General features: G+C 37.8%; 1 protein-coding gene across 2 annotated transcripts in view; it reads right to left on the reverse strand.

Moving 5' to 3' along the window:
* SYT14 (synaptotagmin 14) overlaps positions 1-27,041 on the reverse strand; it is a 128,361-nt gene that overhangs the window by 36,862 nt on the left and 64,458 nt on the right. For both annotated transcript variants that reach the window (XM_008701188.2, XM_008701189.2), the window contains exons 3-4: positions 24,341-24,612; positions 19,421-19,870 (exon numbers count right to left, since the gene is read on the reverse strand). In XM_008701188.2, the coding sequence (XP_008699410.1) occupies positions 19,421-19,870; positions 24,341-24,612 (722 nt within the window). The remainder of the gene's footprint in view (positions 1-19,420; positions 19,871-24,340; positions 24,613-27,041) is intronic.

Consider the following 27,041-nt stretch of genomic DNA (forward strand, 5'->3'; position numbering starts at 1 on the left):
TTTTCTTGCTATTCTTCTTTCTAGTTATGACAAGGACTGCTAATTGTCCACAAAAATCTATTTTCCACTTCCTTCTGGGCATAAGGCTTCCATGCTTTCCAGCTTCTTCTGGAGTCGTGTATGGACATGTGACTGAATATGGAATATAAGCAGAAAAGACACAGGCCTGAACCTTAAGACACTGGGCAAGCCTCCTCTCTATCCTCCTTTCTTCTTTCTTATAACTTGGAACCCGGATGCAATGGAGATTAGGCTTTGAACAATCGCATGACAGTGCCCTAGAGTAAGAGTTGGTAAAGTACAGCTTGTGGGACAAATCTGGTCCGTGGCCTGTTTTTCTATGGCCTGGAAGCTAAGGATAGACTTTACATTTTTTAAAGTTGTTTAAAAAAAAAAGACGATGATGATGAAGAATATGACAGAGATCATATGTCACCGGCTAAGCCTAAAATATTTACTTTTTAGCCCTTTACAGAAAACAATGGCTGACCTCTGTGCTAGGGGATAGGTGGCAGAGCAACACCATGAAACAGAAATGGACTCCTGGATGCGCATGCAGAGTAGGAGAGGTTCCCTGTTATCTGACCTCACTGGCCGGCAACCATCTGGGTCAATCTGCACAGCCCTTGTGCAACCTGGGGGCAGGGGACTGATGCAGACCTGTTGATGCAAATGCCACTACTATGTCAAGGATAATTAAGTCCGTTGCTGCCAGCATCCATTACACCGTGGCAGGCTAATCTGTCAGCTAGAAGTAGGTCAAAGTCTCAGCCCCTTCACAGTGAACAGTAAACTTATGTTTTAAATATCTTTCTTTGAAATAACATACAGTTTTTAAGGGGTGCCTGGGTGGCTCAGTCAGTTAAGCATCTGCTTTTGGCTCAGGTCACGATCTCAGGGTCCTGGGATCAAGTCCCGCATTAGGCTCCCTGCTCAGTGGGAAGTCTGCTCTTCCTTCTGACCCTCCCCCTGCTCCTGCTTTCTCGCTCTCTCGCTCTCAAATAAAATCTTGAAAAAAATTTTAAAAATATATAACATACAGTTTTTAAAAATTCGTATGAGAATCTTTAGAGCATTTAGTCCATTTACATGCAATGTTATTACAGAGACATTATATTCTTTTGTGCTCTTCTTTTTTCTTTCTTTTTTTTTTTTTTTTTGGTTTAAGAGAGAGAGAAGGAGAGAGAGAATCTTAAGCAGACTCCATGTTCGGTGCAGAGCCCAATGCAGGGCTTGATCTCACAACTCTGAGATCATAACCTGAGCCAAAATCAAAAGTCAGATGCTTAACCAACTGAGCCACCCAGGTGCCCCTTTTGTGCTATTTTTTCCCTTCCTACTTACATATTTGATTTTTAAAAATCAACTTTTTTAAAGAATAATTTGCACACAGTGAAATTAGCATAGCAGTTTTAAGTGCACAAGTTCAATAAATTTTTATAAATGTACATATTTTTGTGTAACCACCTCCCAACCAATAATAGAACACTTGAATCATAAAAAAAAGTGTTTCATTTTGCCTCTTCCAAATTAATTCTCCCACCCACCCCAGGCAACCACTGATCTGATTCTATCACCATCACTTTTCTTTAAGTTCATATAAATGTAATCATATGGTATATACACTTGGATATCTGTCTTCTTTTGCTCAGCATGTTTTCGAACTGTATTATTCTATCAGTGCTTATTACTTTTTTTTTAAGATTTTATTTATTTATTCGACAGAGATAGAGACAGCCAGCGAGAGAGGGAACACAGCAGGGGGAGTGGGAGAGGAAGGAGCAGGCTCATAGCGAAGGAGCCTGATGTGGGGCTCGATCCCATAACGCCGGGATCACGCCCTGAGCCAAAGGCAGACGCTTAACTGCTGTGCCACCCAGGCGCCCCACTGTGCTTATTACTTTTTATTATTGATTTGCATTTCATGGTCTGACTATTCAACATTTTCTTTATACATTTGTTGATGTACATTGAATTTCTATGAAAATTCAGGCACCAATCTTTGATAAAATTTTTTCATTTCTCTTAGATAAGTACCTAGGAACTTTTGGGATACATGATAAGGGTAAGTTTAAAAAGAAATAAACTGACTGTACTATTTTACATTCTCATCAACAGTGTATGAGAGTTCCAGGCACTCCATAGCCCCAGCAACACAGTCTTTTTGTTATTGTTAGTATTTTTGTTAGTCTTTTAAATTTTAGACATTCCAGTGATTGTGTAATAATATCTCCTTGTGGTTTTAATTTACATTTTCCAAGGACAACTTTTTTTCATCTGCTTATTGGTCATGTGCATACTTTGTTTAGGGAACTATGTGTTCAAACATTATGTCTATGAATTATCATATTGTTTATCATTCTATTACTGTGTTTTAAGAGTTTCTTATATATACTTAAAAAATTTTTTTGGGGGGCGCCTGGGTGGCACAGCAGTTAAGCGTCTGCCTTCAGCTCAGGGCGTGATCCCGGCGTTATGGGATCTAGCCCCACATCAGGCTCCTCCGCTGGGAGCCTGCTTCTTCCTCTCCCACACCCCCTGCTTGTGTTCCCTCTCTCGCTGGCTGTCTCTATCTCTGTCGAATAAATAAATAAAATCTTTAAAAAAATTTTTTTTTGAGAGAGAAAGAAAGAGAGAGAGAAAGAGAGAATATCCCAAGGAGGCTTCATGCCCAGTGTGGAGCCCAATGAGGGGCTTGATCTCACAACCCTGAGATCGTGACCTGAGTTGAAATCAAGAGTCAGACACTTAACTGACTGAGCCGCCCAGGCACCTCAAGAGTTCCTTACATATTTGATAGAACTCTTTTGTCAGACATACGTGTTGGGAATTACTTTCTTCTACTTTGTGAATTGACTCTGTTTTTCTACACTAACAATACATTTTCTGAAAAAGAAATTAATTGATCTTACTTACAATATCATAAAAAACAAAATACTTAGGAGTAAATTTAACCAAGGAGGTGAACGATCTCTAATCTGAAAACTACACAACATGGATGAAAGAAATCAAAGAAGACACAAATAAATGGAAATGTATCCTGTATTCATGAACGGGAAGATTTAATATTGTTAGAATGTTGATACTACCAAAAGCCATCTATGGATTCAATGCAAACCTATCAAGATTCCAATGCCACTTTAAACACTCCTAAAATTTATATGGAACCATAAAAACCCCAAATAGCCAAAGAAATCCTGAGAAAAACAGAAGGCTTCACACTTCCTGATTCCAAGCTATACCATAAAGCTATAATAATTAAAACAGTGTGGTAGTGGCATAAAAACAAACAGACCAGAGGAACAGAACTGTGAACCTAGAAACAGACCCAAACATATATAGTTAGGTAATATTTGACAAGGGAGTCAAGAATACTCAATGCAGGAAAGACCGTCTCTTTAATAAATGGTGATGAGAAAATTGGATACAGGCATACCTCATATACACATGTATTTGTATGATCTTACACGTAAAGCCTAAAAACATTGAACTCATAGGAACAAGACAGTAAAATGGTGGTTGCCAGGGGCTGAGGGGTGTAGGAAATGATGAAATGTTGGTCAAAGAATACAAACTTTCAGTTATAAAATGAATATGTTCCAGGGACCTAATGTACAGCACAGTGACTATAGCTTACAACAGTGTATACTGTGTATTTGAAAGCTGCTATAGGAGTAGAGCTTTAATGATCTCACCATAGCACCAACAAGATTCTAAGTACATGAGGTAAAAAAAAAAATGTGCTAATGAACTTTATCGTGGTCAGCATTTTGCACTATATTATATCACCACAATGTATGCCTTACACTTACGGGTTATGTCAATTCCATCCCAACAAAGCTGGAAAAATCTCAGGAACAGATGACTGGCATAGTTAGACCTGTAACAGAGGGTAAGAGTCAAGCCACCTAACAAGAATCCAAGAGGGAGGCCAGGAATTTGTTGGTACCATGGACAGTTCCAGGGCTCAACTAGTTTCTCTGTCTTTAATCCCAGAAGGCCAGAAATTAAACCTAGTTGCAATACTCTGAATTTTATACCTGGTGCCATTTTATAGACACTTGGAAAAGATAAATATCTCAATTATTTGTGACATAGAGAATGGCCATATGTTATGTATTACTGGCCAAGAGAACTTAGTCACTATCATCATCATCATCATCATCATCATCATCACTGACCTCACTAAGGGACTGTCAAGTGATCATTAATTTACAAAAATCTATCATATCCAAGCAAGATGAGGAGGGCATCCTCAAGGATGAGGGGAATATCAGCCTGGACAAGATGAGGACTGTGTACCTGCTGGGGGTGAGGCAGAATATATGAAGTGGTGATAAGGAACCCAGATGGGCAGCCTGGCGGTGGCTACCAGATCCAACACAGAATGAAGAGGCTATTCCCAAGGAGGGGTGGCCTAGCCTGGGGTGTAAGAGCCCTCCCCCCACATGGGTAAGAAGGACATCCTGCTGAGGGCATTGATGGGTAACATAGAATGGGCTGTCGGAGCCTCAGCAGGAGGAGGGCATCCATTCAGAGACGTGAGTCAGTAGGAGATATTAGGATCCTAAACAGGGTGAGGAGGCTACTTCCACAGAAAGGTGGTCCAGTATGGGGTGTCATAGCCCTAGCAGAGGAAGCCAGGTGTCCCTGCCACGGGGCGGGGGTCGGGCGGACTGGGTGTCAGAGGTCAAGCACCGTGAGAACTTCTATGCAGGAGGAGTAAACGGACACAGGGACTTGGAGTCTGAGTTTGGGGAGAAGAGTATGAGAATGGAGTAGCAGATGGCTGCAGTGGGAACTGAGTTACATGCAAAGGGACTGATCAAATAGGTTAATGCATTGAGGAAAGGAGCCAGGTTTCTCATTATCAAAGAAGGTAGTTACAGATCAGAATGAACCCTGGGGTGCTGGACTGGGACTGGTGATCTCAGTATGAACACATGGCTTTCCATAAACAGAGAAATCAACATAGATGTAAATATGTATGTATATGGATATATATCCATATATACTAATAGAATAATAATACTCAAAAAGAGAACAGAATCAATATTTCATATGTCTCGCCTCAATGAAAAAGTGGTGCAGACCACAAAAGATATTTTGTATGGTTTATATGGTACTAATGTAAAATGAAAACTTTAAAAATTTACATTTCTTTCATATTTTATAAGAAGTTCTATTCTGTATTAGTACAACTATCCATGTCAAAAGGAGAATTAAAAAAAAATCATCTACATATAATGTTAACAGGGACAAAATGGATTGTGGAAGTAATGAACTGTGGCTTCTCACCACCAGGAAACCAAATTAAACTACTCTATTCTTATGGAAAAAACAGGTAAAAGGTGAAAGTAGAAGTGGTGATGGTAGCAGTAAGGGAGTGATGATGCGTATGATAATATTAGTACAACTAATATCTACCGAGTGCGCACTAAGTCCCAGGTACTGTGTAAGTGCTTTATACAAATTAAAATCTTAGAGACACTGGCACCAAGGCAATAGGAAATGATGATTTCAGTTTAAATTTATGAACACCTTCAAGTTTCAAATTTCCTCTCTTAAACTTTAAAATGGTAGTAACAATTCTCTTAGGCCACAAAACAGACTATTTGAAGATTAGTTCTGATTCAAATGTTGAATGTTACAAATAATTTAGTGACAAATGAAACAGCAAGTTATGATTTATATGTTCATTATAATGTGACTATAGAAGGATATTTCTGAGTCTTTAATGCAACTTCATAGTGAATTCTCCAGTTACCTGAGTTATTTCACATGATGTTATTACTGTTTTTTGTTCATATCCTCACAGAGCATTCAAAGCAGTTCCCAGGAAATGAAATAGCGGTGTGTTTTATTTCACATTATCACGATGCGTACCATTTTAGAACAAATTTTTTTATACTATTTCCATTTACAGCGTGATTTCAGGATGGTCTAGGTGGGACTACACAATAAAGATGGCCTTGAGGACTGTTAATAGGCCACATGGCATATTTTCCCAAGTTCATGTTCCTAAAAGACCAATGAGGCCCAGGAAGTATTGAATTTGCCAATTTCTGAAAATGTACTTTTAATGTCTTCAGTGCCATGATAAACTTTGTTTAAATAAAACTGAATTCAAAGACAATCTAATCTATAATATTCTAAGGTTACATATAATGAAATATTTTTTGGTAAAATAGTTTTTCTTATGGCCGTAATGACTTTAATCCCCATTAAGATGTTTTTCATCTTTTTCTGTTCTGAAAATATGTCAGCTTCTAATGAATCAAGGAGATAAATAATTTTAATATTTTATAATGGATCTGAAATACAAAGTTTTGAAAGAAGCCAAAGGCAATTCAAGTTAACACTTACTAGTCTTTTTAACTATTTCTTCCTATTCGGGCCTATTTCAAAATAATTTACAAAAGGCCAATTGTCATAACAAGTATTTTAAACAAAACCATTTGTATTAAAGGTGAATTTTAATAGTTTAGTTGGTTGCAATTTGAGCAGACAGTTTTGGAAAAATATTTTATACTATTAACAAGTCTTACAGTAGCATTTTCTTATTGATATGTTAGTTTCATGTTAAATAAACTTGGCAAGGGCTCATTTTAGTCCTATGGCTATCTAGGAACTAACAGGGAAGAGTAAGATGTGGACATAAGATAGATTCTATAGGGCAATGATAATCGATGCTAGTCAGGCATGAGTGTCTCCTGCAGAGCTTTTTAAAGATACGAAGAACCTGGCCCTAGTCCTTTAATATTTTGATTCAACAAGTGGGAGCCTATTCGCCTTCATTTTAAAAACTCCCCAATCATACTAATGTAATCAGGATTGAGGATCAAATTTTCAGAATTTAGCTCAGAGCCAATTAAGCATACCAGAAAGACACTGTTGAACACAGAACTCAAGATTCCTAAAACGGTACACAAAAAGTATGCCTAATTCTAAGGTATTACCACATTGATTAAAATAGGATTTCATTCAGGGTATGTCCAATCACTAAAGTTTTAGTGGATTTTATTTATTTTGCTGGGGGAGGGCAGATGGAGAGGGAGAAAAATCTTCAGCAGGCTCCACACCCAGTGTGGGCCCAACACGGGACTCAATTTCACAACCCTGAGATCATGACCTGAGCTGAAATCAAGAGTCAGATGCTTAGCTGACTGAACCACCCAGGCGCCCCTAATGAATTTTATTTTTAAGAAATTTAAATAAACATTATATTGGACTAGTTATCTCCCTAGCATCCATTCATCACTTCCTTCTAATAGTGAACATACTCCTTTCCATCTCTTATCTAATGTAGTTTGGGAGGTCACCCACTGCCCAACTCTCGGGCTTAAGCTAAACAGTACATCCCATCCCTGTGATTGGTTCTGGGATGGGCAGGTAACCTAGTGAGACACAGGAAGTTTTAAGAGGGCAATTATGTGAAACCTGATTATGATACTGACACACAGAAGAGAGGATGGGGGGGATTGGGGGGTGGGGTGGAAGAAGTAGAAAGAGAGAGAAACCAGGACTTTAGTGGTACTATTTGAGTCACTGGATCAAGCCATGCCTAAAGACAGGCCTACTCTCTGGATGGTCCCCTACTGCTCAAGCCACTTTGAGTTAGTCTGCATTCACTTAAAACCGATGGAATCTTAACAGATGCAAAGTATTTATTCAATGTAATCTCTGATTCTTCTTAGGTAATTTCAGTTAATTAAATGAAGGTGTGGAAGTTTCCTAAAAAGGAAACTTCTCTTCATATTTTTACTATAATTTCACACACTTCTTTGTAATTCTACTCCCCTGAGTTACTTGTTTTTTTGAATGCCCTAAGAACATACACTGCTACATATTTGAAATGGAAACCAAAGACAATAAAAGATGAAATGATCTGATGAAATACAGAAAACAGACAAAAATATATCCTCTGACCTCACCCCAAAATATACCCCTCAACTCACTTGCATCCAGTGAGTTTTTTGGATAACATTTTCTAAACCAGTGGCCTTGAAATTTTAGTGTGTTTTAAGACCTCTTGGGAAATTTGTTTTAAAGAAAGATTACAAGACTGCTTCCTCGTGATTCTGATTCAGCAGATGTGGTTCAGTGGATCCAGTGTTGAGCCCAGTGAATAGACTACGTTTATAAATCTACCTTAATGATGAATGGTCATATATGGGATTTTAAATATGAAATATTACATACTTGGAAAGAGGGGGACAAATTTAAAGGCAAAATCATTCATTTTATGAATATTCTTCCAAAAAGGTAAATTTAGGTTAGACGCATAAATGTGAACTCATGAACTTGTAAGCTTGAAACCTGCTACCAAAATCCTTGGTTGTAAGCCACAGTGAACACTCTTGGTTACATACTCAACAGCCATTCCCAATCTGTATAATTTACAAAAGCCTTTTCTTCTATGATTATTTCTTTTTTAAGAATATTCAGTCGTTTTGAAATGGAAATAATATGTTATCAAATCTTCCTGAAAATACTAATTAGGATTAGTTTTTACTTTTCTTCTCGTCTCTGCAATATATACTCTTCCTGGAGGGTACTTTTTTTTTTTTTTTTAATGTTTGTTTATCCTGGGTTTTCTCTTTCCTGTTGGAGGTTTTCCCTTAGTGTCTCCTGGGCTATGCTTGCCTGTTCATATTTAAAAATGCACCACTAAAAAGTTGATCAAGAACTCTGTACCTTTAAACACCATTTGCTCACTGATTGGCATAAATGTGATTAGATGGGGACCAGGCAATTTCCTTGGGGAACTCCTAAATATCACTGTGAGGTCAAGGTCTTAGCTTGGAATCACTGAGTTTTTCCAGAGAAGAAACCTATGATATTTACTGCCCAGATATAGTCACAAGCCTGACGCTATTCTTCGGGCCAAAAGGGAGATATAACTGCACACTTTACAGACTTGTGGTGACTCTCGTTTTTAATCCTCAGACTCACGCCCTCCCCTCTGCTGTCCCCAGAAGTGTCTATGGTTCTGTGGATCACATCAATTCGCTCCTTCTTTGTGCACTTTTCACTAGGTTTCCTCCACTCTGCTGATACCCTCGTTCCAGCTATCTTTGAGCTTATGGGTACAAATGTCAATGTGTGTGTATTTATTTTTTTAACCAAGATACTAGCATTGAAGTGGAGATTACAGGAAGAAGAAGAAATAAACATATGTGGTTGGTCCACTATCTTTAAGAATAAACAAACCATTCTTTGCATTTTCTCCTGGTACAGCCAGTATAGGCAAACTTGTTTAACATATACCAAGACTTGTCATATATTTAAGTTTTTTAAGTTCAATAATATTTTTAAGGATTTATTTATTTGAGAGAGAGAGAGAGAGCGAGAGAGAGCACGGGAGCAGCAGGAGGGGAGAGGGAGAAGCAGACTTCCTGCTGAGTGCAGAGCCCGATTCAGGGCTCCATCCCAGGACCCTGGGATCATGACCTGAGCCGAAATCAAGAGTCAGACACTCAACCGACTGAGCCACCCAGATGCCCCAAGTTCAATAATATTTTTATAAATTAAGAACCTGAAATCAGAAATTGTGATAACTGGACAAGGCTAAGTATTTAGGAAAGAGGGCGCCTGGGTGCCGCAGTCGTTAAGCGTCTGCCTTCAGCTCAGGGTGTGATCCCGGCGTTCTGAGATCAAGCCCCACATCAGGCTTCTGCGCTAGAAGACTGCTTCTTCCTCTCCCACTCCCCCTACTTGTGTTCCCTCTCTTGCTGGCTGTCTCTGTCAAATAAATAAATAAAATCTTTAAAAAAAAAGTATTTAGGAAAGACTTTGCTATACGGATTTATTACTTAAATAATATTTAAAAGAGAATATTTGTCCCGAGAGCAAATTTTTATACTTAAAAGCAGAACTTTACTTATAAGTTACTGATATGCAATTATAAATGTTAATCTACAGATAATACTAATCCTAGCAAATCTTTGTATGAAATATTGTTCACTATTATTCACTGCCCCTCGCTTATATATTTAAAAGGGTTCTAAAAAAAGAAAAAGAGAGAGAGAGACTATGCAACAGAGACCATTTGTGGCCTGTTAATTTTGGGCAGAAACTTGAAGGAACAGGGATCAGTTTGCTACATCCCCTGACAACCAGCAACGTTTCAGAAAGAACCTCTTGTATCCATCTGGATCCCAGAGTGAAGGACCCGGAACAGAGCCCTAACCTACAGTGGACACGCAGCAGGTGAAAAAGAAACCCCTGTCACTGATGAGCCATTACAGGTCTCAGGGCTGGCCGTCTCAGGATAACCTAGCCGAAAGTGCTGGAGACGTTTTGCTAACGAAATACGAGTTACCCAACATGACTGAAACTAATAAAACTGCACTTACTGAAAGGATATTTGTAATTCAGACTTAAATAATTACTCAAAATATATTTCTAAGAAGTTGTATCTTAAAAACATTAAAGCCTGAGTTACATTTAGTTCCTGAAAAAAGTTATTTTACTAGCTATTTGTATTGTTAAACACTTTTTATACTGTTGAATTAAACGACTTTTACTTTGGGGCGCCGGGGGGGGGGGGCTCAGCTGGTGAAGTGTCCTACTCTTGATTTTGGCTCAGGTCATGATCTCAGGGTGGTGAGCTCAAGCCCTACACTCAGTGTGGAGCCTGTTTAAGATTCCCGCTCCGCCCCTTCCCCTTCTCCCCATGCTTATGCGTGCTCTCTCTCTCTAAAAAAAAAAAAAAAAAAGACTTTTACTTTATTCTTTTCCAGATTGCTAATGTTCCTTCTTATTTTGAAATCTGAAAAACGCAATGCAATAATTTTTACTTATGGACTAGCACCCACTGAGGATTACTGTTGAATTAAAACACTAAATTTATCAGCACATGATAAGACCAAATAAACCGAATGAGTTAACAGTGTCAGGTTCCTATGTGTCAGATGACGTTTTAAATTCTTTACATGGATTATCTCCTTTAATTCTCACAAACATTTTCTGAGGCAGCTTTATTGTTACTATCCCCTTTTATGAATGAATACCTGAGGCACAGAGTGGCTGAGTATTGACCCAAGAACACAAATCAGCAAGAAGTGGGGAACCAAGATGTGAAGGCACCGCAGAGCCCCCGTGCTCCCCACCGCGATGCTACATGGACCCACTCAAATGCAAATACAAACTTGGTCTTGGATGCCTAACAATTTCGACATTAAAACTGTAGACTTCCACTATCTGGTAATTCTTTAATCTTTTATGAAAAATCACAAATGAGTTAGTATAAAGAAAGATTTTTTATAATTTGAATACGGCTTAAGGGACAATGCCAGCTTTCATTTCAAAGTAAAATGTATCCCCCCAAATTAAGCTAACATGAAAAATGTACTTACAATAATACATGCTATTTTCCATGAGCCAGATATCTTACTCCTTGAAAAATGAACCAAATTAAAGTTTAATTAGTTCATTTTATTTTTAATTGTGGAATAAGGAAGAGATATATAATTTTGATTATATAAATTATATACTTTGATGATACAACAGGACATAAATTAAAAAACTGTGTATACCAAACTTATTCGGTTTTCAGTTCCTATCAGCTCTATCAGCTTTTTCTGCTAGAAAAAATGTAATCAGTACTATTCTAGTCATCAGTTGCCCAAAGTGACAGACATAAAAAGACCGCTGTAAACCGATGAGATATAGCTTATATAAATAATTGTAGGTCTAAGACCAGATAAAGGAAAGATAAGACATTATTTTTTGTAAGACAAGAGAGTACCTTTTTTTTCTTAAAGAGAGAGAGTGAGCATGAATGGGAGGGGCCAAGGGAGAAGCAGACTCCCCACTGAGCTTGGAGCTGGAGGCGGGGCTGGAACTCATGACCCTGAGATCACGCCCTGAAGTGAAATCAAGAGTCGGGTGCTCAACCGACCGAGCCACCCAGGCACCACGAGAATATCTTTAAAAAGCAGTAAATAATGGCAGAATGATTCAAATTAAGGATAACCTATTTCTTTTCAAGTTAACAACTAATAATTCTAGTCTACGAAGGTTTTCACGTAGCTCATTCATTTACTCATCCCAACCTTGTGAAGAAGTCAGGTCACCTCCTCCCATCGTACCCCTGGGGCTCACACGTACACTAGGGAGAATTCGACTTTTCCCAAGAATATCTTTGCATGCTCAACACTTAGAAACATGCATTTCACCTGAACAGGAGCTTCCAGTAATGAGTAAGCACCCATGGCACGTGCAGGGCGACCACGCTCATTTTCGGTGATAGAAATCACTTAAATCTATCGGCCTAATAGAAACAGCATCAGGAATTAATATTCAGGCCTATCATGTACTATCATTTTTTTGACCAGAATTATTCTTTGCTCTGAATAGAAGTAAAATGTAACTGTCACATGGAGATTTTTTCTGGCTCTTTACGGGTCCCTACAGAGTTCATAGAACAAATGTGATGATCAGAATGAAAACTCACTAATAATAGATTTCCTTCAACTTTAATTTTTAAAAACTCAGTTCCCTTGTCCTAGGCCTGATTGGTACTTAAGCTCGTATTCCATCCCAAGAACATAAATGAGTCAAATGTAAAACTGCTTTTCTAAATTAAATTTCAGATTTTCTAATGAGAAGAACATTTTGTAATTAGTACTTATCAGTTCTCTTTAAATTGCTACTGTATGCCTAAACAGGCATTACTCTAGAAAAGTAGCATTAAACCCTGTGAAGTTCAAAATAAATGTCCCAGCAGATAAAACCACAACTCTTTTGGGAAATGCATCCTCAATCCTATTAACTCGGAGGCAAAGACTATAAGAAATATCATTACTACTGGTTGGTTTATAAAGTATATTCTGATAAAATACATTTTCATATGAATCTACCATGTTTCAAAATTAGTACCACTTTAATAATTTTTCCAGTGAAGAACTTACTATTTTAAGTTATCCGTCAAGCTTTTAAACATGAAAATCCTAAAATTGAGGATTTGGGTTTTGAAACACATCTGGCCACTGGATACTGCCCCGCTATTTAATATGAACATGACGGGGGAAGCGATTAAGAAAAAATTAAATGTTGCTTCTGTTTGCTATTTCTTTTATCTGTAAAAAGTAGGCCTCAAGAACAACCTCACTCAATGCTATTGTTCATTAATTATCAGCCACCCACCACATGAACAATAAGCACAGTGGATGTAACGCTTCTATTATTGTTCAACAACCCAGAAGCAAGGGAACTGCTCATGATAATGTACTGAAGTGCACCTTTCAAGGGAAGGACATAGAACTCCTGGTCGGTATTAATGAAGAAGGCATGTATTCAGGATGTCCACTATCTAGACCCTCCAAAAGAATAATTTTAAAAATAGTGGTCAATATTTTGAATTTGAAAGTTAAATGTTTCCATGTTTCTATGAAGTACATTACATTATCCCCTCTTGCTAATGAACTTTAGAGTGTTCTTAACGATAGAATTTGTGCCTTCTTGAACCCAAATTTATCTGTCATAATCCTTATTCCACTCTACATTGATCAAATAGTACTGTCTTTCCATAAAGCATTTGCTAATTTCTCTCATTAGTATTACAAATAATTGAAATCAGTATCTTGAAAAGTTAATTGCCTAAAATAAAATATAGGAGAAAAGGAACATAATGCCTGTACTTCAAGCTTATTCTTTAATTTTCTGGCTTATTTAAAAAAAACAACTAATACACATGAAACAAGAATGAAGTGTAGGTCGGTCCTCGGTAGTTTATAGTTTGGCACTTGCATGGTTCAGTGAAATGAATCCCAGTTGAGTTGATGTTCTTTATTCCCTCTTCTCAATATACAGAACAAACAGTTTAACCACTGAAATTTCCGTTTTTCCTACTCAATTTTTCTGCATGTTCAAAATTTCTTGAGACACAGGATTTAAACTTGATTTCTATTTGTCTTGTAAAGTAAGAATCTGATTTAAACAAAAAGCTTCCTCTTATGCTCTAATTTAGCTTCTTTCACTGAAAGATTTATCTGATAATTCTTCATGTGAGACTAGAGTTATTCCTCTTCACTGATAATATATGCTCACCTACTTTGAATAACTGTCTCTAAATAGGTCTGTAACTATTTAGTTTTATACTAAAGTGAGCCATGAGTCATATTAGTGTTACCGTCTAGGGACCTGAAATGCACACACGCAGCTTTCTCCTTCACGTAGTAACTGGTAACTGTGATCATTAGTTTATCATGAACTATCTACTTTAAATTGCTTTAGGATGAGAAAGTGTAATCTACATTTAGAAAATGTAAATTTCTGACAACAGGAGTATGTGAATGTAGTGAACATGAAAATAGAAGAAGCCAAGTTTTAAAAGACATTTGCTAATAATACAGACTAAAGTATGATTCTTAGAGGGACACACATTTCAATTACGGAGTATAAGCAATAATTTACCTGTCTTAAAAATAAAAGTCACAGTATAAATATCAAACTAAATTAATTCAGTCTATTAACGAAAAAAGAGGCTATTTTTGAGATACAGGAATTTTAGGAATTAAAGGTTGAAACTGCAAGTATCTAAAAGAAGATCATCATTTCAGTAAGTCATGAGGAAGGCTGATCCCTCTAAAAGACTGTGGCATCAAACCCTTGAATGGGAAATTATATAAACATATATGTCCCTCGTTGATTATTATTCAAAAGTAACACTTCACGATGTGTTCCTACTAAATTACTCTAAGATCATGCTTATTGGATTCTAGGTCATAAAAGATTCCTCACAGGGCTATTTTAAGGATACTGATACCTATCAGGGAATAATGTTATATGGACCTTAGCAAGAATTTTAGAACTATTGGGTTTACCCGAACATGTTAATGAATCAATTTAACAAGTATTCACTGAACACCTATGTTCTAGGTTCTATGAGAAGTAAGTATAAATAAAACCATATAAGTCAAAACACATAGACTCTATTCTCAAAGTATTTAAAACCTAGAAGGAAGACATAGAACAAGTTCAATAACAAGAAAATGTATGACTAGCCGCAGAAACAAGCACCAGGGCAATAACTCAGAAATAACATGTACCACACGCACCCACTCGCCCAGCCATCCGACCAACATTCACAGGGCAATAACCAGTACTCGATACTTGGTATACAAACACAGCTAAGATCAACTCATTTAAATTTATATTAGAAACAATCTAACAAATTTCTATAAAGATGGGATTTAAATTAGACTTCAAATAACATCTGAGATTTAAATATATTCAAATTACAATCGGGACTGACATTTTAGAACAATGTAAATGAAGGCAAATCCCTGATGATATTGGCCAGGTCTCTTGCGTTAACATTCATTCTGTTATGCTCTGTACTGCCTCCCTACCACAAACTCCATCACGTCCCTCCTTTTCTGAATCTTTTCCCTATGCCTTCTGGTCCTCCTGGTTTATGATGAACTCCTCCAGAACTTGAGTTTCTTGTCTGAACCCCAGCATCTTACTTCAACCAAAACCCAATTCCTCCCTGAGGACACATCATCCTCCGCAGACTTCTCGTCCTGGTTATCCCCTCACGCCTGAAGTGCCGTGGGGTCAAAAAGCACCTACTAAGTACCTCTAGCACTACAGCTTCAGTCCCATCACGTTTTCTGTAGGTCAGAAGTCCCAATGGGCTCACCTGGGTTCTCTGCATAGGGTCTCTCAAGACTGAAATCGAAGTTTCAGCGAGGCTGGCCTACGACCTGAAGGCTCTGGCCAAGAATCTACTTCTAAGCGTATTCGAGATGCTAGCTGAATGCAGTGCCCCCCCATCTTCTAGCCTAGCTAGTCACACTGCATACATTGTGCTAACTAAATACTGTCTGTATAAGGAAGGGTTGTGTATGTTTGTGAGAGACAGAATGAAGTCACATTATTTACAAATCAGAAGAAAAAAGTCTATTATTAAGAAATCTAGCAAGCTGAATGAGAAACACAACTGGACTGAGGAAAGGTGGAGAGGTATTCCAGGCAACTGTTACACACAGGAAAGCAGTGCCAAAAACGCAGGTGAAGAAGGTAACCGGGGTTCTACACTAGGAAAGAATGCCATATGAACACAGTTGAGCATATGAGAAGAAGTCCAATTATAAGAGGGATACACCGTGGCAGGAAGGGTAACTGATAACACTCTAGCTGTTGGTATGGCTTAAGAGATCACTAAAACAAGTAAATAATAAACCCTATGGCTATTTCAACATGATCAGTCAGGGTTCTATTTGAAAACACTGGAAGCTAACTGTCAGTGGAATAGTAATTTCCTAAAGGAATCGGGATGACTAGAGAACAGGCTTATGGGTAAGCTTCTAAGAACAAAACCTAAAACCATCCTGCAGAACTGGCCTGGTGAGGGAATTTTGCTGCTGGCCCCAGTGGACACTTATGTGCCAAGGTCTTTTCTCTCCTGCAACTGTCGCGGTCTCGCACCAAGACTGTTTCTGCACCAGCAAAGCTACTGCAGAATAACCGCTGTCTCTGCGGATCAGATTCCCCCACCATCGGCCTCATGCAGACACGAGGTGCGTGTGGCACTTGCTTCTCCTCTGTTCGGTCTGCACTGAGGTTTCCTGGAAATGAGTAAGAGTGGCAGAGCCTTGGGGGCATGGCTCCTGCCCTAGCTACCAGTCAGACTGGAAAGTGAACTTCATACCTTGCCCTTAGGGAGGGGGGACTAGTAGTTGGGACTTTCTCAGACATTAGAAGGTGGTTGAAAAGATAGGGAAGAGTAAGAAAACATAATGTGCGAACAAAACATCATATATTTAGCACATAAAACTCATCTAAGATCCACCCATTTCTGTTCTTACCTAACGCCTTTCCCAATATAAATTAGTAGAATTGGAACATCAGAGATACATAGGACATATGGTTTAATTCCCTCAATTTACTAATGAGAAACCTGATGCCTAAAGGGATTAGATCATTTATCCAAGGTTATAACCACAACTAGTAGAAAGAACTCATGTTTCTTCAACCCTTTGTATATTTTCTATCATTCAGGGATCAAACTGGATCTTTATTTTAAAGTTCAACTTAAAATCCTACCTTACGGAAAACTCAGGATTTAGTTCTCAAAAAATCATTGGGTGATACTGGTCATTTTTCTCTCAATGTACTGACTTGATCAGTTCCTGAAAAACCAGCTATGAAGTTAAATGTTACATCGTAGAATTCTATTTTTGTGTTATTAGCCATGAAAGTAAACTATAACTAAGCTCCAAATATGTTTTAATCATAGTATATACATTTTTTGACTGGATTGAAACTGCTCCTTGTCTAAAGACTAATATTCTTGCAACAACGAGTAATTATTTAAAAGCTACGAGAATAAATGTTTCATTATGAAAGAACGTCTCACTCATATATTACATTTTACAGATTTAAAGCTAAAATCACCCATGTAATCTATAATCACATGATTTCTCCATATGGTTAGTATCAAAACTTAAGCAAAGGGAGTATTAACACTGCAGCATACACAGAATACATAAATTCTAGTAGTATTTTATTATGATAAGACAACTGATAGACAGAATTATGAATCTTGACCTCACAACTGTGGTGTGCTGAATTACTTTTGGTACAGAATCCAAAAACAAGCAATGAGATTTTGAGAAGACAGAACAGGAAAGAAGATAAGAGTGAAGAATAAAGAACAATTAAACACAGGCATTAAATTAGAAAAGTGTGGCAATGTAGAGAAAAAATTCTCCAAGAGCAGAAGATGGATAGTTTTATTCAGATTTAAATGTTATGTCTTAGAAGCTGTTTGTCTAGCACTTTCTTCTTTTTGTGAACACGCCTCCGAAATGTATTGTACTGGTTGTCAGAAATACAGAATCGATGACCATAAGCTAATACACGTAATGTAGGTGTGTACAGAAATAATTAAGTTTGACCAGAGATAAAACCATATTATTTCCTATGCATTCATTTTCTTTGTGAAATGAATATAATTAATACAGAATTGGGGACAGATAATTCCAAGTAAATAAACACAAAATACATACCTCGTGATGATAGTCATTCTCTTCTAATTTAAATCAGGTATTTCTCTAAAAGAATGTATTTTCCACAGATCAACTAGTCATCACTCAGACCAAATCATGAAAAAGTTTAAAATCCTATTAAGAATTGCAGACTATTCAATCTTATAAAAAGTTATCTTTTTCCCTCTGAAATATTGTCTGGACTTTGTTTTCTCTCTCCTCTGATAAACTGATAACTGTATTTTTAAAAAGGACACTGCCCCAAAATGGGAATTCTGCAATTTAAAATTATAACAAGTTATCAATTAAGGCTAAATACTATCCTACAAACCAACAGGGATACTATATTATCACCTTTTGGTTTTAAAAATGTTGAAATCATCTAGCTAAAATAAAAACATCTATTGTAAATGATGGTCCTGTAAGATCAAATGTTCTGGTATAAATTCAGTGAGGCTCTGATCTGATCTGGGACTTACGCTTAAACCTTTAAAAGCTTAAAAACAACCCTAAAATAATATACTTCTACTTAAAAATATACATCCATTCTAAAATCTCTGTATTTGTATTATAAAAATGCTTTGAATTCGATATGACAGAGAGGAATAAATATAATTCATAATTTACATTTATAGCATATCACAGATTTTTCTCATAATCTAAATAACTCTGTGACATAATATATCTCCCGGGTTTAAAGAAGCAGTTCAGCTCGCTTGTGCTTTGCAATGTCTTGTGGGAATTTAGTTAAAAATATGGAGAGAGAGAGAGAGAGAGAGAGAGAGAGAGAGACTTATATGTGATCAGGACCTGGAGGAAAAAAAGAGAAAAGGGAGAACGGCTAGCTCACAGACCAAGCTTGACTATTCTCCCGGATATACTGCAAAATCTTTGTTTAAAAGGGTGCACAGCATAACAAGGCCAGGTTTTCTTTTGAACCTTTAAAAAATAATTTCATAGGGGTTCTGGAAAGATAATCAGTCATGACCTGGGCAGCAGTACATTTTCTATAAAAGCAAATAATTTCTGCAGTATATTAAGTAAGATACGGAGCTAGATCTTGCTGTATCACTTAGTTTTAACCTGGAAAGAAAACAATAAATTCTACAAGGAGTTCACTTGATGTAATAATCAATCATCTAATAAATATTTAACAAAGGAACAAACGTGTAAGACACTGGACCTGACTCTGTGAAGGATAAAATACATAAAATGAATCACATATAATCTTCAAGGGCAACTTTCATAGAATGAGAAAAAATTATACCTACCTATCCAGGACTTAGAAATTTTGTAAAGGTATGATTCTTACATTAAAAAAAATTGGAAACGTTGTTGGGTTGATGATGGATTTTAAAAATTATGTATGTTACATACCACGACATAAACATATTCAGGCTATTTGATCAGATACTCACAGAATGATTGTAAGAAGGTTCCAATATCACAGGTAATGACATTTTCCCTTGAAGATTCAATTTTGTTAAATAAAAAATCTTTTCCCCCACAATCTTTTCTTTTTTCATGCGATGTACACCATACAGTCTAAACCGAACTGCATAATTTCCAATCATCTCAGATTCAACATGATTAAATTTGAATGTTTCTGTGAAGACAGGGCATGGTCCTCTCTGGATGCTGGTTTTTGCTCTCTGTTTCTTTATAGGTAGAAGAACAAGGTGTACTTGCCATGAGTTGCCACCTGTCCTGTTATATGTTGGGATATCTGTGACAGCTGTCACTGTTACCAGAAGCTTCTGTTCTTGTGAGTCATAGTCAAAAGTCACATCCAGTGTGCCATATTTAGCTTCTGGCTCAGGATCAAAAGGTTTAGGAAGCTGTGAAGATGATCCTTGAGCTGACATATCCTACGAAAAGCAAATTTAAATGTTTTCAGTTTTTAACTCTATTATTTAATCTAGCATGTAAATAAATACCTGACATTTCTTTAGGAAGATGATGTGAAAACTGTCCTGATTTGCTGTCGGAAAGAAAGAATAGCAGTTAACAGTCAACTACAATCAAAAGATACTCTACAGGGCCAGGGTAGTAACAGTAGTAGGCTAAACTCAAAAACTTACTATAACAAAGAATTTAGTATCTCCCATTGCAATTTTGAGAAATTGGATATGTGTCTTTATGATGAGAATTGAAAATACATACTTCAATGTGTATCTCTCTTCCTTTTGTAGGCAACGACTACATTTTACATACATTATAAACAACGCAATTGATAGCTCAGTATTAGGGTGGCAAGAGAGAGAATGTAAATATGAGTACAATGCCATCAAAAATTTTGGTCCCATTTTCAAAGTTTGTTCTAAAACGCCCCCATCTGTACTAGAATGTAAACACATTTAGGCTTGGAAATCAATGGAAATGTGAAATATGAAAGGATAAATCCAAAGGCCTCAAAAATATTTGCAGCCAAACACTTATTTTCCATCACACACACACACACACTTTTTACACTTTAAATTTTAATCTGAATTTAAAACTATGTATTATTCCTAATCTTAATTACTGTTGAAAATTGCTGACTATACATTTCAAAAGTTCAAGAAAGACTGAAACTATACATTTTGATAAGATCGAAAGAAATTATCCTGGAGTTGTCTCAAATTCCTGCCAGTCTAACTACCTCGAAAGTAACAGGAATGTCAGCTAGTTACCGACAGTACCAAACCCAGGTCTCTGACCTTTCAACTATACCACTTTGCCCCGTCAAGTATTTTAAATAAATGTCTTCTATTTTGAAATGTGGACGAATTTTATAATTTTCTAACTGTTTCTGAATTTGTCCTTAGTGCCTATGGCAGCAGTCACTACTACTAGTCTCAGTCCTCCCTTTTTGCATTTCCGAGAACTACCTGAGTTTTAGGCAGAAAAACACGGCCTGGCAAACTCGGCCTTGGTCAACGGGAGGCAAACAGAAGTCATGTCTGAACCATCCGGTCAGGTTTACACAAGACATTGCTTGCCCTTCACTCTCTTTCTCAGTCTTCTCACAAGCAGATATGCAGGTAGGATGCGTGGCTCTGCCTGGACCACGTGCACTAGGACATTACTTTAGGGGATGGCAGGGTGACCAAAACCAACAACAACGACATCAAAACCCTGGGCACCTGAACGATGTGGTAGAGCAAAGCCACCTACTCACCCTGGACTGTCGTTAAATGAAAGACAATCTTTGGTCGCTTTTAGCCACTGTATTGGTCTCTTGTTAAAGCAGCTTAAGACGTACCTATTTTATTATGTGCCGGGCCGTATTTTAGGTGGGGGGTGTGCAGTAGACAACCAAAAATATTCAGGTCTTTTACACCTTATAAATCTTACACGTCTACTTATGGTGACCTGCTTGGTCCCATGTATGAAAAGAAAGATTACAAATGAGGAACAATACTTGGGGCGAGGCAACAAACTCTTAAAGAAGTCAGGGTTTTTTTTTTAATGGAATATGATGAAATCAGGGTAAACATATTCTTACTCTGTCAAAAAAACTGACAGCCTAGATCACAATGTTTTAATGTATGCCACTTCATAATTGGCAAAGATGATTAATTACGTGGCTTTGATTTTTTCAATCAAATACTTTCTAAAATAGCATCATAATAGCTAGGATTTTCAAGGAAGTAAAAAATTTCATAAGGTCTCAAAGAGGGTTAAAAGGGCGGGCCTTTACAGATAAAAACTATTTGTGTTCTGTAACAGGCAACTAGCAAATGACTCTTCCTTTCAAGGTGTCTGATTAACGTTTTGAACCATTGTTAGCCAGCAACAGGTTGTCAATAGAGTTTGTGACTTCCTTGCCAGGGAACTTTCCGGAACCCTCACTCCTATCTCAGTTCAGTCATGTATGCGGAAGGGCTCTAACATAGCTATCTCCTGGATAAACCAAGAGGACAGTAAGAATTTTCTATTTGATAAATAACATCCATTAAAGGAACAGTACTAAGCAAAATAAACTTGAAAAAACACAAGATTGGGCTTTATAACGGGCTATAAAAGGACCTAGATATTGATATAATGTGCTTTTGCTGTATTGTTTGAATATATTCAATTCTGCTATAGAGACACAAAAACAAGCAGCATACAAGAGACTCATCAGTGTTAACAGAGAGCAAGCTGCCAGCTTCTAAAATATGGGCAAAACTCAAAGGCTGTATTAACTATAATGAATAAGGAAGTAACTTGAGAGACAGGCAAAATTCCGAAGATACAGTAACTACAGACAGTAACTAAGTTAATAACTTGGATTATATGCCAAAGATAGACATAATAAATCAAAAATATTATAGAAAAAATGAGTACTACCTAGAGAAAGGGATGTAAAGCCCAAGCCATGATCATGTCACCTCTGAGCTAATAGCTGTGTCACCCATGTGTTCCTTAGATCGAAGTGCAAATAAAAAGGTTAACTGGCAAGTTTCACTGATGACCAGGAGGAGTACTCGTCCCTACATCTCTCCCAGAAAACACAGTTTTTGGTCCTTGGCATCCTTGTTCAAATCTCAACTGTTAGGGCCCCTGGCTGGCTCAGCCAGGAGAGCATGTGACTCTTGATCCGGGGGTCATGCGTGCAAGCCCCGCACTGGGTGTAATTACCTAAAAAAATCTCAACTCTTGCCCTTGTTACCACACCATATAAAGGGAAGAGCGATGGGGCAGAGTGACAGGACATTTGGGCATTACCTAAATCAAGGCTCACACGGTGTGTTCCTGCCACCTGTACCTACTGGCATCCTATCCTAGGTGTGTTAACCTAGCTCATCTTGTTCCTCTTACTTCTTACTTTACATCTGAAATAAATTAAACGCACACACGCACGCGCACACACACGTAATCTGAGCATCCGAATTTGGTCCACGAGTCCTCTGAAATAGCGTGCCTGGTGGTGTAACCGGGAGGGTACCCGGGCATCGAAGTAGTTTCCCACACAATGGTTTAGGTCAAAAGGGGCACAGAAGAGAGTCGGTTAAGAGCACTGTGTGTGCGGTCGGGCCGACCTGGGTTTGGAGGACAGCGCCACCATCTGAGCGGTGCTCACACGCGGGCAAATGCTTCACTCTCGGAGTCTGAATGTTTTTGTTTGTAAAATGGAAATAAGTTCCTGAAGATGAGGGTACTAAGGCGCAATGTGCTGACTGGAGAGCTTATAGCAAAATCTCTGGCGTGACTGTTGCCAGCTATCGTTGTTGTCAGTTCCACGCTGCAGGCTTCACCGCCAGCTTGTTGGCTACCTCTCGGGCGTGGAAGCCTACAGAACAGTGGTCTCAAATACATTCAGGCACAGGGCACAGAGAAGGATTCCGTGTGGAAAATCACGGAATACTGATGTACTAAATTTAAAATACCAACGTGGAATTTTCTGCTGAGTTAGATACTGTATTAGAATACTAGAAACAGTAGAAAAGTAGTAACAGATAACATGTTTTTAGAAAAACTTAAAATTAAGGGAATTCTGTTTCTAGCTCTACCTCCATTATTTAATTTTGGCAGTAGATGAAAATTCAGCCAATTAAGAACACTGACACACTACGGTATTAGGAAATGTTGTCTGGGACAAAAGTCGTAAAAACCTGCAATCTAAAAGAAATAAATCCTAAAAGTACATACTACCTAATGGAAACCTTTAAATCACCTTTACAGTTTTCATCGTAAAAGGAAGATTAAAACAAATCCTTTTTAGAACATGGAGGACTTCAAAAGTTCAACACACTGATTTTTGTTGTCATTTTCACATTTTTGCTTCAAAATAGGAAATAACTTAAAACACAACCAACAACGACTCCAAATGCACGATGCAGCGCAGTCAAGTTTCATGAGCAAAGCTGAGCATCACTTATCCCTTCCCTGTTCCATATGAAGGTGCAAAAACATTATTTTTGGTAAAACCTATAAAACACGAATGAGCAACCTCCCCAAAGTAAAAATATCCCAAATAAAAGAATTTTAAAAATAAAAAGCACATAAATCGGAACCTCAAGATGAAAGAAACAGGTAAGTAATTCCAGAATGTTTTGTATAAAATGTGAAAATAAAAAAAGACCTCTCTTGAGGCTGAAACCGGGGGAAGATAATATGTTTCAGTATCTTGTGAATTGCTCTCATTTTTACCTACCCATCCTCCTTTTGGGGAAAAGGGAGGGTGGTGGGTGGAGAATGGTTGGGACGGTCCCGCTAAGTCTGCCGGGTAAAGAGGAGATCAAGGATAACACTGGTACCATAAGTCACAAAGGACGGGATAGTGATAAAACCTTCTTACCAAGAGGAGAAGCACAGGGTTATCACCCTCCAATAACATCCACGTAAAAAGCTCTAGGTGCTGTTTTACTTACTTCCGGGCTCAGGACTGCAGTGCTGTCACTTGGCACATCTTCTTCAAATCCTTTATTAGGAAAACTTTCTATTTCATGACCTGTGCTTCCTTCACTTGGGCACTTGTTATATGAGCATCTTGGACTGTTGCTGCAGTGGGAAAATTCACATTTACTGTCCCCAATTTCTGAGGGCGTACATGAGAGATGGGGAGAACCACTGTCATCCTGATACGGTGGTGGCTGCAACTCATCCAGTGGGGGTGTTCTTCTCATTCTCTGAATGCAGTTTCCTGACAATGATTAAGAATCTGGTCACTGTTTCCAATTAGCCTCAACATGCAGAACAGTCCACAATTACTGTAAAGAACTTTAAAGAAACTGGATTAAAAAATGGGTGGCAACGTAACTAGTAGATTCACTCATGAGTTTCCTTCTTCCCTAGTGGAGAGACGCAGAAATAAAACAGCCCGGTTTCCCATTCCTCTCCTCCCGCACAGTAAGATTAGGAAAAATAAGTCACATATGCGGAGAGGTGCTGTGATATACCATAAAGATGGGCGAGCGATACATATTAATGAGATAGTTTAGTTAGTTCGTTCTTTCTTTCACAACCATCTGGAAGCACACGCATATTTTGCCTACTCCCCTGTGGTGTCTGGCCTCTGCAGCCACACTAGGTACAAACACGGGAGGTACCACAAACATAAAAACCTCATTTATTTTCTTCAGCTACTGAGATGGACTGAGTAGCATTTCGGCTCAGCAGTCTCAGAAACTGTTCCTCCACACCCACCCAAGACCCAGAATCCTAAAACGAGGGGCACTGGGAGTCTAGGCCTAATCCCCATCGAGGAGAAGCCGAACACTGCATTTCAGCTAGTCTCCCCGATCAGGCGGCCACTCCCTGCCCCACTGCACCCTGCGCCCCTCCTCCTTCTAACGTATAGGGCTCCCCCTTGTCCACAGCAGGCATTTCTACCTCCAGCAACGAATCTGAAACCACGTTTTCTTTCAGTCTTAAATTATCCTTTTAATTTTTACCTCAATGATCTGTCTTGGTAGCTCAGAATAAATAGGTCTGTGAATAGGATAGAGGTGGGGGGGAGGGGGGGAGTAAAAAAATGGAGTTGAGTATACAATTTAAGAGTAGTTAAGTCTCTGTAGATAAATCCTGAATGCAATATCAAGTATTAAATTTAAACACTGCTCATTTTTTCTTTTAATGGACTGTGAATCTTCGTTCTTAAAAGGGACCCTGAAAAAAGGTATTTTGTATTATAATTCTTATAATGGAGTTCAGTTCAAATGCTCAATAGGTCTTCTGTTCTTCCTAAGACAGTAAAACTTTACATAAGAAATACAAAGCTCATTTAAAAATTATCACAATGCCTGGTTCAAATGAAAAATATTAATTTGCATGAACTTAGCACAAATTTACATATTTGCTCAGAAGCCCTAATTTTAGAAAAAGAAAACTAAATGTCTTACCTAGTGAGCCTAAAATACCAACTTTAGTTTATAAAACATAAGCAAAAGATAAAAAAGTTACTGAATTAACATACTTGAAGCTAAATTTGAGAAGGGAAGATAGATTAAATTGATACATTGCACGCAGGAGCAAATAAACACCCCAGATTTCAGAGAGGGGCTTGCAGGAAACCTTTGGTTTTCCTGATAAAAGCAGGCAGACTCAACTGGCATGCACTTTTTGTCCCTTCTCTTTCCTCCTGCCTGGAGCTGCTGCAGCCATCTTGTAACCATGAAGTCACAAGCATGACAATGAAAGCTAAGGATAAGGAAGCTGAAAAATAGAGAGCATCTGGGTAACTGAAACATCACTAAGTAGCTATCTCCAAACTTCTTGAAGCCTGAGACAAATCCCTCTAGGTTAAAAAACATAACAACAACAAAACATTGACAGTTGGATTTTCTGTTTCCAAATATATTCTTTATTGATACTTTCAAAGTTATTTAACCAATATCCTCCCCTCATTAAAAATGTATATTTAAATCAGCCATTGAATTATAAATTAAACAGCATTACCTAGTATTTGCTGTAATATGAAGTCAATTAAAAATTTCCCAATGTAGTGGTTTTAGGAGTCAGCATACCATCTTTTCTTTTACGTTTTTGTTTTTTTTTTTTAAAGAGAGGTGATCTTTCCCAGATCTCAGACCTGACTGCTCAGCATATTATCACACAGGTCACAGGTACATATCTATTCCTCAAACCATCCCTGATGGGGGGTGGGTGGGATTACCACAATTGACTTAGATTAGTCAGAAGCCATCAAAGTGAAGCTGGGGATAGAGTCAGCTTCAATTTCCCTATCTACATGGAAGAGAGTAGACGCCACTCACTAAGAAAAAAAGAAAGAGAACTTGAATGAATAAAATGAGATACGAAGACGGAGACATTACAACTGATACTACAGATATAAGAGATCATATGAGATTACTATGAACAATTATATGACAACAAATTGGACAACCTAGAAGAAACAGATACATTCCTAGAAACATACTAGCTACCAAGACTGAATCACAAAGAAATAGAAAATGTGAACAGACCAATAACTAGTAAGGATATTAAACCAGTAATGAATAGCCTCCCAACAAACAGATGTCCAGGGCCAGATGGCTTCACTGGTGAAGTTTACCAAAACTTAAAGAAGAATTAATACTAACTCTTCACAAACTCTTACAAAAAACAGAAGCA

Source organism: Ursus maritimus, unplaced genomic scaffold (genome assembly GCF_017311325.1).
Source record: "Ursus maritimus isolate PB19 unplaced genomic scaffold, ASM1731132v1 scaffold_2, whole genome shotgun sequence".
Classification (NCBI taxonomy): Eukaryota; Metazoa; Chordata; class Mammalia; order Carnivora; family Ursidae; genus Ursus; species Ursus maritimus.